Genomic DNA, 24,655 nt, shown 5'->3' on the forward strand with positions numbered 1-24,655 from the left:
CTTTCATAGTCCTTTAAGTACTTATAAATTAACAAAGAAAGGTCAAATTATGTTCTATTTTTTTGTATAAAGGGTATTTTATCAAAAATTACATAGTATTTCAAAAAATGGTGGTACAAGGATAGTAAATTTTTATAAGCACCAATATTTTAGTAATTGTTTTATCTTATTTACTTTAATATACTCTTGTAAAGTAAAATCATTATTCTGTGTGATTCTCATTGTTCATATGTACACACTACATACATTGTTAACAAAGGTTACAGATCAAGCACATAACCATATTTTTCATCAAAACATATGATTCCTCATGCACCAACTAGAAAGTTGACTTTCTCATTCTGTTACTACTGTTCGAACTAAAAAATATTTAATATAATTCACCTTTCCTGAAAAACTCATCTTTCATTTATTAAGAAAACATCTGATTCTGCCATTTAAAAAATAGTGATGTCATTAGGGAACAGGGCTTAAGTGAACAGAATTATCTATCTTTAAAAATAAACTACTCCAGGATGCTCCTATAACCCTTTTGCTGCTTTTGATCATTTTTTACTACACATGCACATATTTGTCTCACTTTGCAAATTCTAATCTATGATATGCATTATACACAATTTCCTAAATGAAAACTAAAGATGACTCTATATCTTGTATGTAAAACAAAGTATACAGTTCTTATAAATAGCTATTTCACATAATCTCAAAATCTCTACTATGAGGAGATGATTATTTTTGCTTTGTGACTCTGTACTAGGTGATTGAGGACTCAAGAAATCTGGGACATATATCCACCTACCATATTATACAAAATGCAGAGAAATAAGGAAAGATGCTAAACTATGTCATGACACAGCTAGGAAAAATCCAGTCTGTGATGATGTTCCTTCAACCATAAACTGCAAAGAGGAAAAAAGAGGCAGAAATTTCTCAGCTAAAAGGGACTAAAAAGTACAGTAATTATGATGCTTGAGTCATAATTTAAACAATTAGAAATTTGAATATGGACCAGTTATTTAAGGATCCAAGGAATTACCATCAATTTTTTAGATAAGAAAATGGTATTTTGATTATGATTTTTAAGACATTTCCTATCTTTTTAAGTAACATCCTGAATTATTTATAGATCATATGGCATGATTTTGAGGAACTGCTTTGAATAACATGCTAGCCAGCAAGTACCTCACACTGTAGGTGAAAGAAGAGAATGACTTGACTGATGCCAGGTGATAGATACACAGGACTTAGCTATATAATACTTTCTACTTTTGTGCAGAAGCTCCTAAAGAATATTCGTAAATGAAGAAACATGATAGTTATAATAAATTTTGTTTTCTTTTGATTTCTCAAAATGGGCAGTATAAATTTACAGATATAACATAAGCTAAAATATTAAAGAATATATATTACTAATCTTAATTCTTTAATCTGATTATGTAATAAATTTAAAAACCTTTAACTATTTTAAATGTTACAAATACTTTAACAGAAAACCAAATTTTTAGAAAACCAAAATTTTGCATGATGTAAAATATAAAATAGCAGAGTTTAAAATGGTTATAATAAAAAGTCCATATAACTAGGAGCATAAGAGAAGGGAAGGAGGGAATGAATCAACTTCCCCTTGGGCTCTTTTCAGAAAATCAAAGTCATTACATTAAACGACTAATATTTCAATTGGGGTTTATTTGTGGAGAAAAGGTTGTTCGTTTGTTTGTGCTTTTTAAGAGAGTGGCCTTAAACTCACTACGCAGCATAGGCTGGCTTTGAATACAGGATCCTTCTGCCTCAGCCTCCTGGGTAATGAAATTTCAGGCTGAGAATACAGGCAAGTACCATCAAACCTGATGCTACTGTTTATTTTAGTCTTCAAAGTTTGAATATTACTACCACAGATTTTCTGGTTCAACAAAATATGTGTGCGGTTGGCTATCATTTATTCCTTTTAACTAATAAAGTTACATATAAAACAGTACAAATATATACCTAACCTCCAAATGGTTTATATTCAGTTTGTTTTTTAGGTTCAAACAAGCAAACAAATTCAAATGTCTGAAATTTTTTCTCTTACTATAAAATGCTTTTAATTTAACTGGCATAGGTATTAGTAGATTTAGGATCAGGAGTAGTATATATCAGTAGGAGCTAAAAGCAGAGTAAATGGTTAACTTTTAATATAATAAATTCATTTGAAGTAAAAATTAAAGCTCATTTGGACAATTTTTGCTTTTAAAAAATTCCCATACAGGGTGTTGCAGTTCAAGTCTGAAATCCTGGCTTAGGAGGAGATGGGGAATTAGAGATCACAGTTCAAAGCCAACACAGGCAAAAAAATTCCTAGGATTCCAACTCAACTAATGTTGGTACACAGAAATGTGGTTCTTCAAAGGCACATGGTCTCCCTGTTATGTGGTTGTTAGGGGGCGGTGGGGAGATCATTAGAGACCATGTCTGTAAAACAACAAACTTCTTTTCAAATGGTATTTCCACATGTTTTGGTCAGCGACTTTACATTATGTCTCTAAAACCAAACAATTACTGAATAAGCATAAAAAGGTCTAGGACAGACCTAGCAGAGGCTTACAAGAGCTCAACAGCTACGTACATATGGTTGTATAAGATGAGGCTAAGCAAAATGAACTCCAAGAGATGGAAATAGGAGGATTTTTATCATTGTCGTTAGGTTTTATTTACTAGGTGAATTTCCTGTGGCATACCCCAGGTGGTTACTGTATATGATTTTGGTACACTGGATATTGTATATATGCTTATCTGAACTAAGGAAGGGAAAGAAAAATGAGGGAGGGTGTAACAAATATGATAAGAAATGTACTCACTGCCTTATTATGTAACTGTACCCCCTCTGTACATCACCTTGTCAATAAAATTTAATTTTAAAAAAAGAATTTAGGTAATAGATATGGCAGTTTGCTGGGATTTCTAACCAAGAGGAGAGAGTAGACAGTGATAACATATTCCTTACCTAGTCTATTCTGATTAGGTCTTCCCCATTTCCCTTTTTTATTTCTCTCTTTTATTTCCACCTTTAATGTTAAGAAATATGATTACAGTGACAGGTTTGTATAGCATGTGTGAGGCCGTGTTTCATCTCCACCACTGCAGAAATTTAAATAAAATAAATAAAAGTTAGAGACAAAAAAGAAAGAAAGAAACATGGTTCTTGTCATTCCCAGAGAAACAAAGCGAGTACCTGTCTTGAAAATAGCCAACACAAAAGGGGTCAGAGGTGTGGATCAAGTGGAAGAGTTCCTATGTAGCAACTGTGAGACACTGAGTTCGATCCCTAGAACCACAAAAATGACATTTAAAAATCCCCAGAGAGGGCTGGGGATATAGCCTAGTGGCAAGAGTGCCTGCCTCGGATACACGAGGCCCTAGGTTCGATTCCCCAGCACCACATATACAGAAAATGGCCAGAAGCGGCGCTGTGGCTCAAGTGGCAGAGTGCTAGCCTTGAGCGGGAAGAAGCCAGGGACAGTGCTCAGGCCCTGAGTCCAAGGCCCAGGACTGGCCAAAAAAAAAAAATCCCCAAAGAGTGAATCAAATCTCATGTTAACCTTGTACACATCTCCGAATGAATAAAACTTAAGTATTTCTAAAATGTACCTTCAGGAACTAGTGCAGTGGCTCAAGTGGTAGAGCATCTGCCTAGCAAGCACAAGGCCCCGAGTTTAAACCTCAGTACTGCCAAAACAAAATAAACCTTTACATTTATGAATTATATATAATTATTATATCAATTACTTCATAAATTATTTAGATTTTCTAGAGGATTCCTTTGGTCTTAAAAAGTAACTGAAGGTGTCCAATAGAGAATTTAGAAAGTCTTACTAATTAGCTGCCCCTTCTTAAAAAAAAAAAAAAAAACTAAACAAAACTCTTCATTCTTTACTTTTCAATCTGGCTTCTTCATAAATGTTCTTGAAATCTATTCAAGAAAATACATTAAATGTGTTGTGTGTTTTCCTCATAATAATATTATATTTCTATGGTATTTTCATAATCCCAACAGCTTAAAAACATCCGTGTGTGTGTGTGTGTGTGTGTGTGTGTGTGTGTGTGTGTGTGTGTGTTCTACTGAATCGCTGTCAGTGCTAGGCTACAGCTCTGGGCTGTGGATGAAGGATTACCTTAGACCAGTGTAAGGGTTGAGCTGGCAGTCTACTTTGCAGGTTTAAATATCTTGGCTCTCCCAAGCCTGTGTGGGGGCTGTAGTTTGGCATAAAATTCTCAGCCGGATGCAGATAATTCCTCCAAAAAATGTTTTTTAATGGCTAGAGATTTTTTGCATTAAAAAAATTTGGAAAAGGCATTCAGAAGAAACAGGTTCAATTTTATAATATTTTTTCTTTTTAAATAAAAATTAAAGCTCATTGGAATAGATTTTTGCCTTTATGTGCCCATCCCTGGATCTAACCAGTACAACAAAATCCCAAACCTAATTACTTTTCATAAAGAAAAATCCTCATTTCTATCAATAGCTAAAATGTTCACATCAAAACCCAAAATAAGCTCCTTCAATTTTAAGAGGAATGAGACTTTGAAAACACAGCCATTTGCAAAGCTAGCTCACTCTAGTAATGATCACATTGCCCTTAATCATTTTGGCCTCTGTAACTTTTCTGTTTCTGTTTTTACAGTCTAATGTTAATTCATTCTTCATAACTGCTTTGAAACATAGGTAATAAATGCCTCAGTTTTGTCAATAAAGAAATACAAAGGATGCTACACACCTTAGCTAGATAACAAACCTACTAGTCAATAGATCTGAGACTAGAATTCAACTGTCTCGCCCAGGATTTGTTTTTACTACTTGAAGTTCTCAACTCTAATTATATATTAGAATTTGCTTTCCAAAACCACTCCCCAGGCTTTCCTCCTGTATAACAAAATTCAAATATTTGTATGACAGGACACAGGCATTGGTATCTTCCAGATATTTCCAAGAAAGAATTGCAGTACTACACACAGCAGTAAGAGAAAAGAAGAGTAGAAAGCAAGAAAGTAGACATCGGCAGTAATCAATTATCCACTTACAAACTCAACTTACAAAGTCAGTTTTCTTTTCAGAGGTACCCACCTCCCCACTTTCAAATCAGAAAAACACCAAGAAGATATAACTTAATTTTAATATTCCCTATGTGACGTATAAGTGGTAACATATATACCCACCAAGATGAATAAAATAAGGCTAGCTAGAGCAGACGACATACAATTTTATACCTTCTTTACTGATACTTTCCTGAATTACATTTCATTGCTCTTTATTTTTTTCTGTATCCTTACCTTACAATTGAGATTTACTTTTCTTCTCCCTGAAGAATTAGAAAAAGTTTCTGATGGCAAGCTCTGTGTTTGTTTCCCTGAGAATGTATTTATAACACATAAATTCTTCAAGGATCCTAGAAATCGATTTTTTTTCAATTTTGCAGTTAAACTTTGGGCCTTATGCTTGCTAAGCAAGTGTTCTACCAGGTGAGCCAAATCCTCAACACTTTATGCATGGATTACTTTCTTTTTTTTGTTTTGTTTTGTTTTTGATTGATGTATTTGGTTTTATTAGCTTATTAGACCCAAGAAGCAGACATGGCAGGGGCTGGATTGGAGGGACCTGAGGTGGGGACATGGCCTAGAGCAGAGGGGCTTGTGGAAAATGCCACCCCCCAGGATAGGCAGTGGCCCCCCAGTGGGTCTCTACCAGCTTGGACCCTATCCCAGTCCTGAAACCTATTCAGAGTCCAAAATTGCCACTACCAGCACTCCACCAGACCTTGGCCCTCCTTTGCAGGGGATCAGCACTTCCAATTGGAGAGCCAAGAGGGCTGCCAGGCATAGAGACTTGGGGCCACTGTGGAGGGGAGGGAAGCGGGAGGAGAGGGCCAGCATTCACCCTGTGAGAGCAGGAGGATGGTCAGTCCCTCCCAGTCCTGCTGTGGCCTTTCCTTAGGCAGTCCACTCATCCACAGTGTGGAGTGGGGTGCCAGACATTAGAGTAGAAGGCTGGCCGGGTCAGCCAGCCATACTCCACTACCACCACTATCTCAAGACATAGTCTTTCCAAAACAGAAAGCTAATGAACAAAGAACTGCTCCACATGGGAAATTGAATCCAGATTCTCCCACAAGCGGGTATGGGGCCTCGTTGGAGGAAGTGGGGGGAAGGGGCGCGGGGGGGGGGGGGGGCGGATGGCCAAGGACATGCTTTTGAATAGTATCCCTGATCCTGAGTCTCTTCTCTGCTTCTGTCCACCTTGAGGCCAGCAGCTTCCTCCTGCTCCTGTTTCCAATGCATTGTCTTAGATGCAAAGCAGGCATAGCAGAATGCCTCCCCCCCCCAACCCCAACCCCCGGGTAGGGGCAAGCTCCTAAGAGCACACTTGTTCAGGCCCTAGCATCAGGTGCTGTGTTTATAATGTCGGAATGCCCTTGAGGTCAGCATCAGGGCACCACTAAGTCATCGGAGCCACTGGGACCTGATCAAAGCCTGAACCTTTTCTGCTATGCCCTGAGAAAATGAGCAGTGGGCAGGGACTGGCCACCTGCCCACTCTGCTGCAGTTGGCTCTGCCCCGCCTGCGCTTCCAGGGGGTGGATTATTTTCAAAATAGGGTCTCATTTTATCCCACAGGTTTCCTAGAATGTGATCCTCCTATTTGTGTTTCCCCTTACTTCTCTGGAATGACCTAGCCAAGTATTTCCCTGTAGCTTGAGGTGACAGGCACCTATCGCTTCATCCAGCCATTGGCTGAAAAGGAATCTCAGGAACTACTATGCCACCAAGATAGTATCAAGCTGGTGCCTATAATCCGAGCTACTCAAGAAGCTGAGATCTGGAGGATCATGGTTCAATGCCTGCCCAACCAAAAAGTCAGAAAGTCTACCTCCAAAATAACCAGCCAGGGCTGAAGGCATGGCTCAAGTAGTAAATCTCCAGCCAAGTAAGCAAGCCAAGTACAAAACTCCTGAGGTTCAAACTTGAGAGAAAGGAAGGAAGAATAAAAGAAGATGAAGACAAAGGAAAAGATGAAGGAAGAAGACAAACAAGGAAAACGAAAACAAGACAAAGACACCAACAAGGACAAAGACAAAGAAGAAGAAGAAGAGGAGGAGGAGCAAAAAAAGAAAAAGTTGTCAGCATTGCTCTTTTGTTTTCTTGATTTTTAGATTTTCTTGTTTTCTTTGCTATTCTGTTACTTCATCATGATATGCCAAATCATAGACCATACCACTCTATAGATAGCCTGTTAGGAGTAACTCAACTTCCTGAACTGATACATTTATTCATTTTCATACATTAAATATATAAAATATAACAAATACACACACAATTTTACAAAACAAGGATGTATTAACAATCATGTTAGCAATACCTATGAAAGAAATAAAGCACATGTACAGGCAAAGGTAATCCTAGGAGCAGCAATGTTCATGGACACAATGCTCAAATAAGTAATGTTGCCCTACGAGCATTGGAAGATGCTATGAAGAGCCTGAGACCAATTCCAGCAAACCCTAAATGGTTTGAGTTTTAAAACTAGCCATGTCCCATGCTAGTTCTGACCCAGTTTTTTTTTTACTACATGAATCAAATTCTTCCAGTTTGAGTGCAATTTCGCTCACTTCCATCCCAACAAATTCTAACAGCAACCATTTATCACTTGATTTCTCCTCCAGAAATAATTTATTCTTCATTATAATTTTATGCTACTTTATATCAATACATTTTTCCTTATAATTATCAATGTCCAGATTTTTCTCTGCTTCTGAGTATGGGGTAGAGTGACTGCAATATAAGAAGTATTCAGTAATCAAGTACTGAAGAAATTGTGCCTACAGCAATGAGTGATAATCTCTGTATCCTTAGCACCTCTTATAAGGCTTAAACTTAGTACACACAGACTCTCTTGATGTTTGTAGAAGAAACTAATAACAAATTAGTACATAGAAATAATATCATCAAAGAGCAGAGATCAGAACACATGCAAATGAAATGCAACACAATCCATCTCAAAATATGGGTACATGTCCATTATCCCACACCACATTGGAGGCTGAGGCAGGTAGACCACCATTCTCAGCCAGACCAGGAAGAAAAATTCTTAAAACTCCATCTCTACAGAGGGAAGCTGGATGCATTGGCATATGTCAGGAAGCCTGAAGTAGAGGAGGATTATTACTAGGCACATTGGGATGAGAATTTAAAAAAAAAAATTGATCTAGGGTCTTGGCTCAAGTGGTAAAGTGTCAACCTAGCAAGTGCAAGTCAAACTGTAGTATTGCCAAAAAAAAAAAAAAAATGGTTTTACTCTTCTGAAAAACTAACATTTACAAATGAAATTCATACTATTTCTAGAACTGTACTTCTTAGCAGCACATAGTTGAGAACTGAAACCATCAGAAATTTATGGAATCTGTAATCTTCCATAATCTACTAGAAAAAAATACAATCCTCAGATCATGAACTAAGCAAAAGCTTCAATGTGTGGGTAAGTTCTTTGAGGAAGAAAGAAAAACCCAATTCTAGTATTTAAGTTACAACATGAAGTAACAATAATTCTTATAATTCTTATTATATTCTAACCCTCTTACAATTTAGCCCCAACCAACCTCTATAGTTATATTTTTCCCATCAAAAAAGTTTGCTCAGTGTTTTCTATATGACACTCTTAGTGAGTTTCCTTGTAACATCGTAACCTATCTATAGTGGCCTCCCCTCCTCTTTTTATCTTCCAAATCTTCCTAACTTTGTTTAGAGATCCAGATAAAACCCTTCTTCTCCCACTGAGTCCAGTTTGTCCTTGGCTCAATAATCCCTACTTATCAGAATTCCTGTAACATTACAGAGTTACTCAGCACACTGACACAGTATAGGGGGAGGGGATATTACAGAGTACTTACTGGGTACCTAGTACTAAAAATAGGAGTTAGAAAAACCAGAGATGAGTAAAATAAGAGCCTGTGTAATTATAGAGAAAACAAAAAGTTAAATAAACCATTACTAGAAAAACAGTAATGTTACCTAAGCAAGTATAATGTGCTATGACAATACATACTGTGCTGCAACTTGCTACAATATTTCTCTTTTCATACTGAAATTCAGCTTCTCCTGTCTTTTTATCCCAGGCATACAGAAACTGGAGATAATAGAATTGTGGTTAGATTTTTGCCTCAGGCAAAAAGTGTGAGAATATTTCTTTATATGAAAAAATGTTTCTTTATGTAAAAAAGCAAAAATATCTGGAGGCATAGCTCAGGTTATAGTGTTTGCCTAGCAAGCATAAAGCCTGGGTCTTATTGAAAAGCAGGTTCTCATTTCAATGCTAAACACTGGTTAACTAAACATTTCTGGTGGTGTATTACAAAAACTTCTCTCTCTTCTCCTTAAGAGAAACAAAGACATAATCACTGTTCATAGACATTAGACTTAAAATGACAAATTAACAGACATCAATATCAACATTAGTTACTCATAGTTAAGGAAAATAAGGACAAGCATTTACAAGTAACCACCATTTTCACTTAGTAAACTGTGTTAAGTGGGCTCACTGTTTTCTATGAATAGTAAAAATGAAGGAGGCAGAGGCTAGCACCTGTTATCCTAGCTACTCAGGGAGCCTGAGATTTCAGAATTACAATTCAAAGCCAAGAGGGACATGAGATTCTCAATTAGCCACCAAAGAGCTGGAAGTGATCCATGGCTCAGGTGGTAAAGTACTAGCCTTGAGAGAAAAACTAAGGGACAGTGCCCAGGCCCTGAGATCAAGCCCCAGGACATACACACACACACACACACACACACACACACACACACACACACACACACACAGAAGATGGTGGTGATTTTTTAGCTCAGCAGTTAAGTGCTTTAGTCCTATAATCCAAGCATGAATCAAGAGTTACAGACCAGTTTTTAGGGAGCTACATGGAAAAAAAGAGCAGAAAAGAAAAAACGTGGAAAAAAGGAAAAATCAATTTTAGACATATCATTTATTCTCCTGGGGAAGTAAAACAATCAGAGGCAGGTCAGGATGCGTCAGAGGAATTTGTACTTTCATTTGGTAATACATAAGCTTAAAAAAAAATAACTGAAAAATGTGGAGGACATATGTGCATGTGTCATAGACACAGAAAAATACCAAGAATAAAAAATATGTGAAACATTAATACTCATCTCTAAACTGGGATTTTGAGTTTGTTTCTTGGTACTTATCTGTATTTTACATATTGTTGATAATAAAAAAAAATTATAGTAAAGAGGCCCAATTGTTTGGGGGGGGGGCGTGGTAGGGCAGCTGGAAAGTGATATAGGAAGGATGACAAACAATGACAACCAAGTGAAGACATGGATATTTCCCAGACATGCCCACTACAGAGATCCTCTGGAAGTGCAGATTCTTGAACTGCAGAGATTTATATGCAGCCTGGTACCTCGGTTCTCCAAAAGTACATTTACAAATTAAATCAAATATGTCAAAATTGACAATATCAGTTAAATGCTGTATTTGCCACTGAGTTTCAAAAAAATAACTTGGTTTACCTTTTATCTTGTGAAAGTAAACATTTTGAATGAATCATATGCTTCCAAATGTTCTGCTTTTCTACAATGATACTTTGAAAGCCATCTTCATTCTTTCTAAATTCTATATGGGTATGCATATATTTATTTCCTTAATTCACAACTGGCTGTAATAGCAACAACTTTGGGAAAATAAATAAAATCATAAATTACTGTTTTTGAGACAATGTTTTCAAAATGTGCCACAGTTTCCCTTTAGAGAGAATGTTTTAAAAAATAAAACATCTCGGGCTGGGGATATAGCCTAGTGGCAAGAGTGCCTGCCTCGGATACACGAGGCCCTAGGTTCGATTCCCCAGCACCACATATACAGAAAACGGCCAGAAGCGGCGCTGTGGCTCAAGTGGCGGAGTGCTAGCCTTGAGCGGGAAGAAGCCAGGGACAGTGCTCAGGCCCTGAGTCCAAGGCCCAGGACTGGCAAAAAAAAAAAAAAAAAAAAACATCTCATAAGATATTTCCATGACCAATAAAGTAGTTGATGACAGATGGAAATAAAAGGAGACCTCTTATTTCAACAACATATAATATTCACCAAAACTTCCTATCATTTTCTCATATTCATTTGAGTACAGCTGCCCTTAACTTAAAATAAACCTCTTAATAGTACTCTTGGCTCCAGGCATGGTGGTATATATCTATAATCCTAGCTATACAAGAAATCATGTTCAGATGTCAACCTCTGCAAAAAAACGTGAAAACCTACCCGAAAAATAACTAGGCAACAGGGGTTGGGAACTTGGCTCAAGTAGTAGAGCACCTGCCTAGCAAATGTGAGGCATTGAGTTCAAACTCCAATATTCTACATTAAGAAAATGTATTAGAAATTTAAAATGCAAGTGCTCATAATAAAGAAGTAAACTGTTAACAGTTCACTGTTAATTAATTTTAGTGATTGTATTGACATCAAACATTTTATTCTTATCACCTAGATGAGTGTTATTTTATGATACACTCATATTTTTTTACTTTGAAAGTAAAAAGTGCAATTGTGTATTCAAAATGCAACACAAATAGCATGCTTCAGTACACACCAGCAGTCTCAATAAAAACTACAAAGCTAGATAAAATATTTGAAGACACTGGCTCTCTGCAAAAAAAAAAAAAACAATGAGTACTGAAGAGACAGACAATCCAAAGAACAAAGAATCTCAGAGAGAAGCAGACTTCTGCAGCTGCCTTCACACTGGGTACATCTGCAAATTCCAGGCACAGCAGCAAGGCTGGGAATTCAGACAATGCCCAGTCACAGAGCTTCTGTTGAGGCTCAGAAAACCACTGGAACTATTGGCAGGGTTACAAGACCTCAAGACTTGGATGAATTCTGGTACAGCCCAAGGCAAGTTGAAAATTAAGAAAAAGCTTCTGAGAAACAGAGCAGAACTATCTGCAGTCTTGCAAGCCAAAATTTAGAATCTGCATTCCATGAGGACAAAGATCCACACTGCTTATGTGTTTCAATATTTCATAAATCACATGACATGTTATTTTGAATTATCTTGTGGACCAAGGCACTCATTGACTAGTCAGCAATTGGCTATAACCTGAAGTGGCAAAAAGCCAGCCAGCCTCAATGCAGCAAAGTTAAGATGGGTTATGATGATCAACTAGATTATCTACCTATCAAAGAGGACCTTCTCTGGATGAAAATGGCACCATCTGGAGCCCGTGCAATTTTTAAACTGGAATATATTACATTATTTGAACTACTCCAAACAACAGCATATGATAGATAATAAAGTCAAAAAACAAGCAAAAGCAAACAGTCCTAGGTATATTCCAGATATCAGAATCAATTCACAAGGACTTAAGAATAAATAGGAGTAACATATCCAGGAAAAAAAAAGAAAAGTATGTAGATATAAGTGAAAAGATAAAGAAATTCACCAAATAATTGTTAATTATAAGAGTCATTAGAATTGTAGACCGAAGAATATATTATTCAAAATTAGAAATTATTAAGATGGGTTAAAGAGACCAAAAGAATAAGTTGAAAAATAAGTTTGGCCTTATCTAGTTGCACACTTATTGATTAATTGTCTTGTTTTGGAAATACAGCTAAACCATAAACATTTTTCTTTTGTCAGATACGCTACTGTCCAGCTTGTCAACTGACTAATGTAGGAACCATGTGAGCTGGGGAAGAGAAAGAAGCTTTGTATCCTGAATGAGAATATGGTGTACTTCTCTTCTTGTGTTGATGCTGTAGCTACCAGAGAAATATAGGACACCCTGAAGAGTCCCCTCTCCTGCCTGTTTCACTGCATCTTCTTCCTCTTCTTTCCATATCAGCCCCAACCTACCACACCCAAGGCAGTCATCAAAAGCACCCCCAATGAAGGTCTTTCATCAACAAGGAGGCGGTAATCTCAGTAGAGGGAGCACACTTCAGAAGTGAAAAAAGTAGCCTTCCAAGTTTAGGTGATTTATCTTAGCCCTAAGCTGCTGTATTTTATAACTACTTGTCTGCATTCTTTAAATAGTTAATAATTCCCTATACTTATTCTGGCTGGATCCTGACTGATGAACAAAAAAAACTGAGAGAGTTCAAACTTATCTATGCTGTCTAGGAGGCCCAAGCAAACCCATCCCACTTGGAATACACACAATTATAAGAATGTGCACTAAGCCAGGCTTTGGTGCTTGTACATAATGCTTATCCTGTAATTCTCAACATTCAGAAGGCTAAAATCAGAGGATAAGAGGTTCAAAACAAGCCAGGGAAGAAAAGTCTGTGAGACCTACTTCCAATTAACCAAGAAAAGCAGAAATGAAGGTGTAGTTTAAGAAATAGAGCTTTGAGTAGAAAAAAACCTACTGAGAGTACAAGGCCCTGTATTCAAGCCCCAGTACCAGCATTTGAAAAAAAAAATATTCCGCACTAGTCAAAGGCAGATAGGAGGGGAGGGGAGGGGAGGGGAGGGGAGGGGAGGGGAGGGGAGGGGAGGGGAGGGGAGGGGAGGGGAGGGGAGGGGAGGGGAGGGGAGGGGAGGGGAGGGGAGGGGAGGGGAATAATCCAAATGTCAATCAACAGTAAAATGGAGAAACTGTGATATGTTAACACAATGTAATACCATCTTCAATAATCAAGAACAATAAAACCAAACAAATTCTATGGGTGAAGCTCACAAATAAGGGTTGAGTGAAAGAAGACAAACATACAAGTAAATTTAATAGTGATGATATAAATCAGAATAGCATTTATTCTTAGGCAAGGTGGTCATGGAGATAGTAGGATGTATGAATAGGGCTGCCAGGTGATGGAAATGATCCATACCTTGACCTAGACCCAAATTACATGGGTGTGTCCACTCTGGAAATCCATGATGCTATACACTTTTCATTTGTATTCTCTTTGGTGTGTATGATATTCATCAATAAGTTACATTCAAATATGTTATTATAAATAATCAGATATCTTTCCAAGGTCCTAACACTTGCGATACACGCACAGATTTGTGAAGTGCTCCTTTTCTATGTCCTAACAGAGCCCTGTGCATACACCTCTATCCACACACTGTCCTATGCCACAGTGCTCTTATCTGTCCCAACCAATATGTCCAGCTTAAGGTTAGATGATGAGACTCAAATGAGACATGGAATAAATATTTGAAAAATGAGAAAATGTTCCATTTCAAAATATGTTGTAAGCCTAGGCACTTGGCAGTGTGTAAGAATAGGAGCACCACACATCTGGATGATGTTTTTCAGTAGTGTGACATTCAATCCACTTCAGATTAATGCATTTGTAGCATGTATTTCATGTACACCAGGAGTGGGAACTACTTTGCAAAGACCCTATTTAAAAGATGTCTTTTGTAGGTAGCACAGTAAGGAGAAGAGGAGAAAAAGCAACATGGTGTTCACATACTCACAGTCCATGCATGCAGGAAAGAGCCAAGGATTGACACCAACAACCAATGAGGAATAGTGGCAGTGCCATTAGGTTCACTATCCTGAAAAATTTGTCCCAAACACTAAATGGTCCTCCTCTTCAAATGAGAAGGTCATAAAGCAGTGCTTTCTAATTTTACTGTAATTTCAACTTATTGGTTTTTTTTTCATTTAAATTTGTGATTCACCCTTCCTACTTTATGGAATTGTGGTTTGAAATAAAGAGAATTATCATTATTAGTTTAGGGGAAAGATTTTCAAAATGTCTTTTGAGATAGCTGAACATAACAGAAGGTATCGCAAAACAGAGGCTGAAAATCATTGCTTTGGAGATTCAGCTGACTGATTTCTATATCCCCATTTTTTGCTAACATTACATATTTTTCCTACTATTTTAATTTTGATCTTAAGTATATTTTCTAGTCTTGAAAGTCCAACATGGAAACCTGCTCATCTAAAAAACATATTGTATACATCTGTACACCAAGTTATCTACCAATTACTACGAGTGAATAAAACCAAACTGTTCTCTAATAAAAGACACTCCAGGGCTGGCGCATGGATCAAGTGGTAAAGCATTTGATTTCAAACTCCAGTACTACAAAATAAATAAACAAACAAAAATGTTCCAGTGAAGAGAAAGATGATGACCCATTATTCCAATTCATACTTCCCCATTTGAATATAAAATGTCTTGTATACCACAAAACCACATTCCAAGAAAATCTGGGCAGGTGGTGGTCACCCTAGCAAAGATCAGCAGCAAACCAAAAACCTACTATAAAGTATTATTATATATGTAAGTGCAATTAAGAAAGAGTATGTTATACCCTTATGAACACATAAGATGGTGCTAGGTGAAATGAACTCCACATTATGGAAACAAGTGTTATACCATTGTTGTAATCATTTTCAACATGCCATGTGAAATCATACCCTTTTTTTTTCTCTCGTATTCCCTTCCTGTGGTTTTACCCCCACTATCATTGTATCTCATCTTAGGACCCTGGTTACTGTATATACGTGTATTAGAACTAGGAAAGAGAAAGGGAATACCAAAATCGAGAGACAAAGGATAAAAAGACAAACAATTCCAAAAGCAATACTTACAAAACCATTTGGTATAAACCAACCGTACAACTCATGGGGAGAGGGAAAGGGGGAGGGGGGAGGGGGGAGAAAAATGAGGGAGGAGGTAACAAGTTGAACAAGAAATGTACTCACTGCCTTACATATGAAACTGTAACCCCTCTGTACTTCACTTTCAATAAAAGAAAAAAAATGTCAGAAAAAAACCCCACAAAAAGATAGAGAGCATGTTCAATCAGGCAATAATAAAGGCACTACAACTTGTACAGGAATATGGGGGAAGATCTGTATGATATAACAGAGAAAGAAGGAGGAAAACAAGCTATTCACATAACTGGGGGAAGGGTTCCAGGCAGAGCCAATGAACATGCTGAGTACAAAGCACAAAGGTAATAGGGTGGGTGTATGCTTAGAATGTCTGCATGCCTGGGTGGTTAGAGAGGAGTCAATACAGACACAATGGAAGATGAGGTTAGAGAAGCAAGTAGGTGGCAACTAGAGCAGAATTTGCCCATCACTTAGGACTCAGCCTAAGTTATAACTTAAATTAATTTCCCTTTCTCATTTACTTAGTAAGCATTCTTTCTTCCCATATTATACAACATCTGTGAAAACTATTCACAGAACTCCTTTGTAATGATTATTCCAACATTTAATTATATAATACCTACTTGTTTTTATATATATCCATATCTTCCCTAAAATTTAGCATCCATGAAGTCAAGTTCCATATTAAACAGCACTGGACACACTGCGCAATAAAAAAATACCAAACAAAGTTTTATTAATTTGTCTTTGATTGATACACTTTTATTCATTAGTAAAGATGGACATAAAAAAATCAATACCTGGCAGGGAATATGGTTTAGGGGTAAAGTACTTGGCTAGCATGCATGAAGCCCTGGGTTCAATTTCTCAGCACCACATAAACAGAAAAGGCCAGAAGTGGTGCTGTGGCTCAAGTGGTAAGAGTGCTAGCCTTGAGCAAAAGGAAGCCAGGGACAGTGTTCAAGCCCTGATTTCAAGCTACAGGACTGGCAAAAAAAAAAAAAAAAAATAGCTTATATAATATGATTCAAAAGTCAGTACAGCAATAAGTAGGATAGGACATAGTAAAAGAATTACCACTGAGTCAGGTATAGTGGTGTACATTTGTAATTCTAGGACTTGGCAGTCTGATGCAAGATGACAGTGAGATTGAAACTACCTTGAGAAACAGAAGACCTTATTTCAAATAAAAGGGGTAAAAGGAAGAGAGGGGGGAAAGAAGAAACAACCACTGGCAAGTTAATAAACACTGCAGGAATGACTAATCAGTAAATTCTTAGGATGTAAGACTTAAAGCAAAAGTTCAAACCATAAAAGCTCTACAAATAACAACTTTTCAAATCAAGAATCAACTCTAAGTACCCAAAAGATAATTCCAAACAAAGATTATCTACATAAGTGTCTTATTATGAAAGACTTCTCCATGACCACCCCAAGTGAACTGCTTCCTCTACTATGTATTAAATGCTGTATTTGCATGATCTTTTCATAGTGTGTGCCTGTTTGACCTACCATCCAAGGGACCCATTGAGAGCTGAGGTCTCATTTCCATTGCCTAGAATCCTACATCATTGTATTCAATTAGTACTGAATTAAATAGTTTGCTGAATGAATTACTAGAATATACAATGTAAAGCAATGAGGAAACTACTAGAATTTATGAGTGTTGACTTCAAATGTAGCTTTAAAAGTCAAAGCAATATTGAAAAGAACAACAATTTTTGCAGCAAATTCACACTTCGATGCAATGTTGTTTCCACTTCTATCTTAGGAAATTCTTTAAGCTTAGTTATGAGCTGAAAGAAAAAGCAATGTCATCACTTTATAATCACATCTCAATAGGAAAATGTATAGTGAGCTAACTTCCTCAACATTGACTTACCTCAGAAATGGAAAAAAAAAATCTGTATGATTTTTGTTTGGTAAAGGGAAAACATTTACATTTAAAGTTAGAGGTAGGCTAGGTGCCAGTGATTCACCTTTATAATTCTATCTACTCAGGAGGTAGAGATTTGGGCGGATTGTAGATCTGGACCAGCCCAGGAATAAAAACAAGCCTCTGTCTCAATCAATAGCTGGATATAGAAGCACATGCCCATCAGAAGCTATGTGGGAAATCTAAGCAGAAAAATTGCAATCCAGGACAGTCCTGCGTGAGCATAAGGGAGCCCATTTTATAATAACAAAGGCAAAAGGATTGAGAGTATGGCTCAAGTGGTAGAGTGTCTGGGTAGGAGAGAAGATTAATACACAAAAATCAACTGTTTCTATATAACAATAATGCAAAACGGAACACAAAAATAAATAATTCTATTTAGAATTGAATTAAGAACAGAAAATTTATGAATATAGCATAAGAAATATAAAACTTATAGTCTGAAAATAAAATAGTTTTTAAATATTACTGAAAGAAATTTAAGTAAGTATAAATAAATGGGAACATAGTCTATGTTCTTGATTAATAAGATTTAATAGCACTAAGGCAATAATCTCTAGATTCATCTAAAGAGTAAATATATCCTAGAATCTTCACAGACATTCACAAGCTGATCCTAAAATTCATAGACACACAAATGACCCATAAAGATAAAGCAATCTTAAAAAGAACAAAAAGGTTCAAATATTCACACTTCTCTATTTCATAACTTACTACAGAGTCACAAAATCAAAGTAATGTAGCACTGACAAGTACAGACAGACCAATGGAACAGAACTGAGAGCACAAAAATAACCCCCCACATTTGTAATCAATTGAAGTTCAACAAAACAGCCAAAAAAATTCAATGAAAAAAAAAAACTAAAACATTCCTAAAAACTGTACAATGAAGATGGACATCAATCTCATACTGTATATAAAAATTAACCAGTTAATTTATCTATTAGTTTATCTATTTTTAAATATATTTAAAAACCTAAATGTGACATGAGAAATAATGAAACTTCAAAGACAATGTGAGATTAAATACTTAGAATCTTCGATTAGGCAATGGTGCCTTACATATAAAACTGAAAGCATAAGCAATAACAAAAACAAGTAAATAAACTTGACTTCATAAAAATTTAACACTTTCTTCTAAAGAAATTTACCTAGAGAGTGAAAAGAACATGCATATAATGGGAGAACATTTGACAAATCATGCATCTCATAAAGAATTTGTATTTGTATATTAAAAACTTAGAACTCAATTAAAAGATTAATAATTTAATTTAAAAATAAGCAAAGAGCCCAAGAGACTCCAAAGAAATTACACAACCACCACCCAATAAGACCATCAAAATGAGATACTACTTCATATCTACCAGTGATAGCTATAATTAAGATGACAGATAATAAATGTCAGCTGGATGTAGAGAAACTGGAACATTTATATAGTCCTCATGGAAATACAAAATAATGCCTCTTCTTTTGAAAACAATCCCAGTACTTCCTCCAAAAGTCAAATAGTTACCATTTGGTCCTGTAATTCTAGTCTTAGAGAGTGTATACACTCACACACATACACGAAGTAAAACTATATCCATACAACAACAGTAGTTACAATAACCAAGGCATGAAAACAATCCAAATGTCTACCAACTGACAAAGGAATAAATAAAATGTAGTATATGCATACAATGAATTATTTGTAATAAAAACTAAAGTGATACATGCTAGACTGAAAACATTATACTAAGTGAAAACAGCAAATCACTAGGAACCATATGTTATTATTAAATTTATATAAAATATCCAGACTAGGTAAATCCACTTAGGTAGAGTGTGCTTTAGTTGTTGCCAAGGGTGGGGGAGAGAAAAGGGAAACTAACAGGTTTAGAGTTTCGTTTTTGGGTGACAACAATGTTGTAAATTTGTAGTGATAGCAGCACTGTTCTTTGAATATAATTTTTTAAACCACAGAATTGTACACATTCCAAAAGACCACAAACAAGAACACACTAAAGCTACCAGCACAACCATTTGCATCGCAGCACAATTTGTCATAGCTAAAATATGGAACCAACCCAGATGCCCCTCAGTAAACCAATGGATCAGGAAAATGTGGTACATATACACAATGGAATTTTATGTCTCTATCAGAAATAATGGCATTGCTCCATTCGTAAGGAAATGGAAGGACTTGGAAAAAATTATACTAAGTGAAGTGAGTCAGACCCAAAGAAACTTGGACTCAATGGTCTCCCTCATAGGGAATAATTAGCACAGGTTTAGGCTAGTCACAGCAGAGGATCACAAGAACCCAATAGCTATGCCCTTATGAACACATAAGATAGTGCAAAGTGAAATGAACTCCATGTTTTGGAAACGACTGTTATGTCACTGTTGTAATTACTTTCAACATGCAATGGAAAACCGTAGCTTCTATTGTTTATGATCCTCTTGTATTCCCTTCCTGTGGTTTTACCTGAACTATCACTGTATCTTATCCGAGTACATTGGAAACTGTGTATACTGGTATTAGAACTAGGAAAGGGAAAGGGAATACCAAAATCGAGAGACACAGGATAAAAAGACAAACGACTACAAAAGCAATACTTGCAAAACTGTTTAGTGTAAAACAACTGAACAACTCATGGTGGGGGAAGAGGGGAAGGGGGAGAGAGAAGGGGAAATGAGGGAGGAGGTAACAAACAGCACAAGAAATGTATCCAATGCCTAACGTATGAAACTGTAACCTCTCTGTACATCAGTTTGACAATAAAAATAAATAAATAAAAGCATTGTACACATTCAATAGGTAAAATGTGGCCTCTAGTAGTAGACCACCAACCATGGGCAAAAAAATCCGAGAGTGTAAGACCCTAAGTTCAAACTCTGTTGTACACACACACACACACACACACACACACACACACACACACACACACACACACAGAGCTTTAGTAATTTTTTGGAATCTCTATGTATATATGAAAGGCCTATCCTTAGATGAGGTATTAATCTACTTAAGTTTACTTGAAAATCTTAACTTCTTTAATGGAACTCATAAAAGTTAAAGGGGGGGGGGCTGGGAATGTGGCTTAGTGGTAGAGTGCTTGCCTAGCATTCATGAAGCCCTGGGTTCAATTCTTCTGCACCCCATAAACAGAAAAAGCTGGAAGTGGCACTGAGGCTCAAGTAGTAGAGTGCTAGCTTTGAGCAAAAAGAAGCCACGGACAGTGCTCAGGCCCTGAGTCCAAGGCCCTAGGACTGGCAAAAAAAAAAAAAAAAAAAAGGTTAGGTGCCAGTGACTCGCAGCTGTAATCCTAGCTACTCACAAGGCTGAGATCTGAGGATTGCAGTTCAAAGCCAGCCCAGTCAAGAAACTCCATGAGGCTCTTCTCTCCAATAAACTACTCATAAAAGGCCAGAAACGGTACCGTGGGTCAAGTGGCAAAGCACTAGCCTTGTGCACAAAGAGGCACAGAGCCTCTTTGTTCAAGCCTGAGTTCAAGCCCCAGGACTGGCAGGAAAAAAAATTTTTTAAGTAGTTGCATCCAATGCATCAGAGCCCTTCACATATTTTTGTTAACCTTCTGTACCCTTTACTTAAGCTTTTTTTTTTTTTTTTGGACAGGAATAGGCTTTTAAGTAAAAGATTATGTGTGTGTGTAAAAAAAATATATATATATATTCTCTAAAGCTGTGTTTTCAACACAGGTTCATACTACAAAGCCCCTTTTTTCCTGAAAATAAATGTGATTTAAAGTATTTTTGTGTTAAAATATAGATATACTGTAAAATCAGATTCAACACTTTTGTGGATTTTTTTTAAAAGATAAAATCCAGAACCATGAGCTCTACCATAGGTGGTAGAGCCTCCACCTGTAAGCGAGCAAGCCAAGCAAAACATTGAGTTCAAGCTGTGCTATCAGGGGGGAAGATCCTGAAACCTCAATGAAATTATGTATTTGCACCAGGGAACTATTTTGAACGATCCTCCCAGAGTCTAAGGCTGCATATTAGTATTTGGGCTGAAGAACACAGAGTTTAGATATTCTGTTGTCTTGTCCGTAAATAATGAAATATATAATTCCCATGTTCAAAACCACCTGGTGACTACTCAAATTATTAGTGGCTGGTCTCTGATTTCTTAAAGAAAAGGGCAGAAAAATATGAACCAAATGTACTAAGCCATAACAGCTGAGTTGAAAAGTCCTTCAGAGAAAAGTTGTGTTTATGGAATTGACTGATGAAGATCAGACCTTATTGTTTATCCTGTCCTGGTGTTTAACCAAACAAACATAAAGTACAAGCAATAGGGCTGTTTGGACATCATTCTGCTAGCAGTATGTACTTCAGTTGATTCTCTGAGCATGCCCAGAACACTGATCCATAAAGAAGGCTTCCAGAGGCTTCAGATTAACTCTTACTAAAGAGAAACTGGTCAACTAGACTTACAATCTTCTTCTTAGATCTTGCGATCTAAAGGTTTCACCATTCTTTTTCAGTTAATTTCTTAAAAGCATCTGTGCTAACTTTATTCAGAGATTAAACATCAAAAGAGTGAATTATAGTATCAGCTCTGACACAGACTTATATAAATCTACATCAATTTCCCCAATACTAAAATAGAAGAGTGGAATAAGTTGAATCTTAAATCCCTTTCTGGATTTTAAATTCTACACTACAATACTTGCCAATACCAAAGAAACACATACACTGCAAATTATAAAAGAAATTCCAAAAATGAGTAGTAAACACCTTTTTTCTTTTTATGAGTAGTACTGAGATTTAAAGGGCCTCACACTCTTATCACTTGATCCATCCCAGTCCTTTTGCTTTCTCAATTGTTTTTCAGAGAGAGTTATGAGCTTTTGCCCTGGCCAGCCTTGGACCACAACCATCCTAAGTCTGCCTACCTACAGATGTGCGTCAGTAGGCATATCTTTCTTATCTTTTTCATCAGTGTTTTCCTCTTACATCACCCTGGCTCAAAGCTTGCCTCTCTGTTCTAGATTCTTAAAATAATCCTCAATCCTACTCTTCAATTTCTCCTCAATTCATGATGTTGACTATACTGCTTTAGATGACTCTCCCTCTATCACCACCTTCAGTAGCTTTTAGGCCAGTACTCAATGCACTCCATGGTCTTGGACCAATATGTAGAACTTTTTCTAGCCCTTTCTTATATTAATTTGCATCTCAGGAAGTCTGTCAGTACTTTCTTCTCCAACACAGTATGTTCAAATTTGCCTTTCATTCTCCTATCTGGAAGATTCAGTCACACTTTCAATTTTGTTCCATAATGAATAAAAAACCTTACCACCCCTATGAAGCTTTCTCTATTTTCTTTACCTCCCGGAGCACTTAAACCATAATAAATCTGTCTTCTAGCATATGATTCCCTCCAATGGGCAGATTTAAGACAGAAGAGGTTTCTAGTAATACCTATGTCTCATCTTCCCCAGGTATGTATCTCAACTTTAATTATGAGGTAAAGATAAAACCACTAGCATCTAAAAGGACTAAACTGAACTTACAAACTTTTTTTAAAACCAAATAACAACTGATATATAATTATTCAAAACTGATTGGAAGTAGAGCTGTGGTTCATGTGATAGAGCACCAGTCCTATGGTTTAAAAAAGAGCATGAGAAACTGAGTTCAAGCCCCAGCACTGCCCTCCCCAAAGGAAGAAATTAACTGTACAATAAACTTATTTTACTCTTGCCAACAGTATTTTTACAGATATGTTCTAAATTTTAAAATAATCCTTTGGGTTTCAGTCAATACTTCTCCCTTTAAATGGGGGTGGGAGAGCAAAGCTTTCAAAGTTGAGTCAGCAAAGTTTTAATTATACATCATCAGTGAGACAAATAAATTCCAGAAAATGAAACTAAGTTTTAAAACAATTAAACCACTTAGAGTACAGATATGACACCAAACTCAAATTCTGAAAAGGAAGAAACATTTCGTCTGGTCAGAATCATTTAAACAAAACATGTTTTTGTCTAATGACCACGAAAAACTTTCATATAAACTTTTATATAAACTGCATGTGCTCTGACAAGTACCACCATCCCTTTTCCCTGATTATAGTTATTCCAGATTTAATTCCAGAAACATTTTATTTCAATTACAAAGGTTTTGGTCTTGCTTAATAAAGAACATTTAATTTGATCTTTACCCTTGTGGTAATGACACTTGTGGATACAAGTCCAAATGTGCCACTTCTACACACACACACACACACACACACACACACACACACACAGGCCTCTTAAAAAGCCAAGAAACACTCTCCTAATCAGTGCTGGGTTGAAGTGTTAGTAAGCACTAGAAAGCTGATTACAGGCTTGAAATACCACATAGAAACAAAGCACATATTTTCAACATGTCTCTTTAAATTGAGATAAAAATATTTCAGCCAATACACTGAAGATATTCATTAGCTTGAAATAGTCTGGAAGTAAAATTGGAATTTAAAACACTCTTCTTTAACTATTTTGGCAATAAAGAATTGTATCACGGCACACAACAAAGGAAAAAAGAGTGGAAAAAATCATATTCGACAAATTCATCTGTTAAGTAGTTGTCAAAGACAATTTTTTTTTCAACAAAGATACATCATATGCCTGAGGCTGTCTACTCACGTGCAGAGCAGCAGGGTCTGGAAGGAATTCAGCATCCTCTCCAAAGATAAAATCAGGGGGCAGCTCTGGATACTGGGCATTGAAAATTATATCCCCTGAAACAGAAAATAAAAGGCTCCTTTTACTTCCTTGCTAGTTTATAAACATTTTGAAGAATGAATCCAAAAAGTTTAACAGAATTTTATTAAGTTTAAAAAGTAATTTGAAAAGCACTTTCTGAAGGACTAATTCTTCAAATGAAAGTGTTGTTATTATCTTCTGAATTAAATTCCCAACAAGCAAAAAACTGTAGAATATACTGCTAATAGAAAAACTCAAGTAGAATCTGCCCCATCTAAAGCAAATGCTGATTATGTTCATAGGAAACATTTACTGAAGACTGACTATATATTCATAGTTCTTGTCTTTCAAAAATCAAGCACACTTTGATATAATGGAAAGAACGTTTGACTGAAGTA

At 36.5% G+C, this 24,655-nt stretch overlaps 1 protein-coding gene across 1 annotated transcript in view; it reads right to left on the bottom strand.

Moving 5' to 3' along the window:
* The window catches only part of Babam2 (BRISC and BRCA1 A complex member 2), a 400,816-nt gene that overhangs the window by 288,076 nt on the left and 88,085 nt on the right, over positions 1 to 24,655 (bottom strand). The window contains exon 4 of the mRNA XM_048353209.1: positions 24,198 to 24,292. Coding sequence (XP_048209166.1) covers positions 24,198 to 24,292 — 95 coding nt within the window. The remainder of the gene's footprint in view (positions 1 to 24,197; positions 24,293 to 24,655) is intronic.

This window comes from Perognathus longimembris, chromosome 8 (genome assembly GCF_023159225.1).
Source record: "Perognathus longimembris pacificus isolate PPM17 chromosome 8, ASM2315922v1, whole genome shotgun sequence".
Lineage (NCBI taxonomy): Eukaryota > Metazoa > Chordata > Mammalia > Rodentia > Heteromyidae > Perognathus > Perognathus longimembris.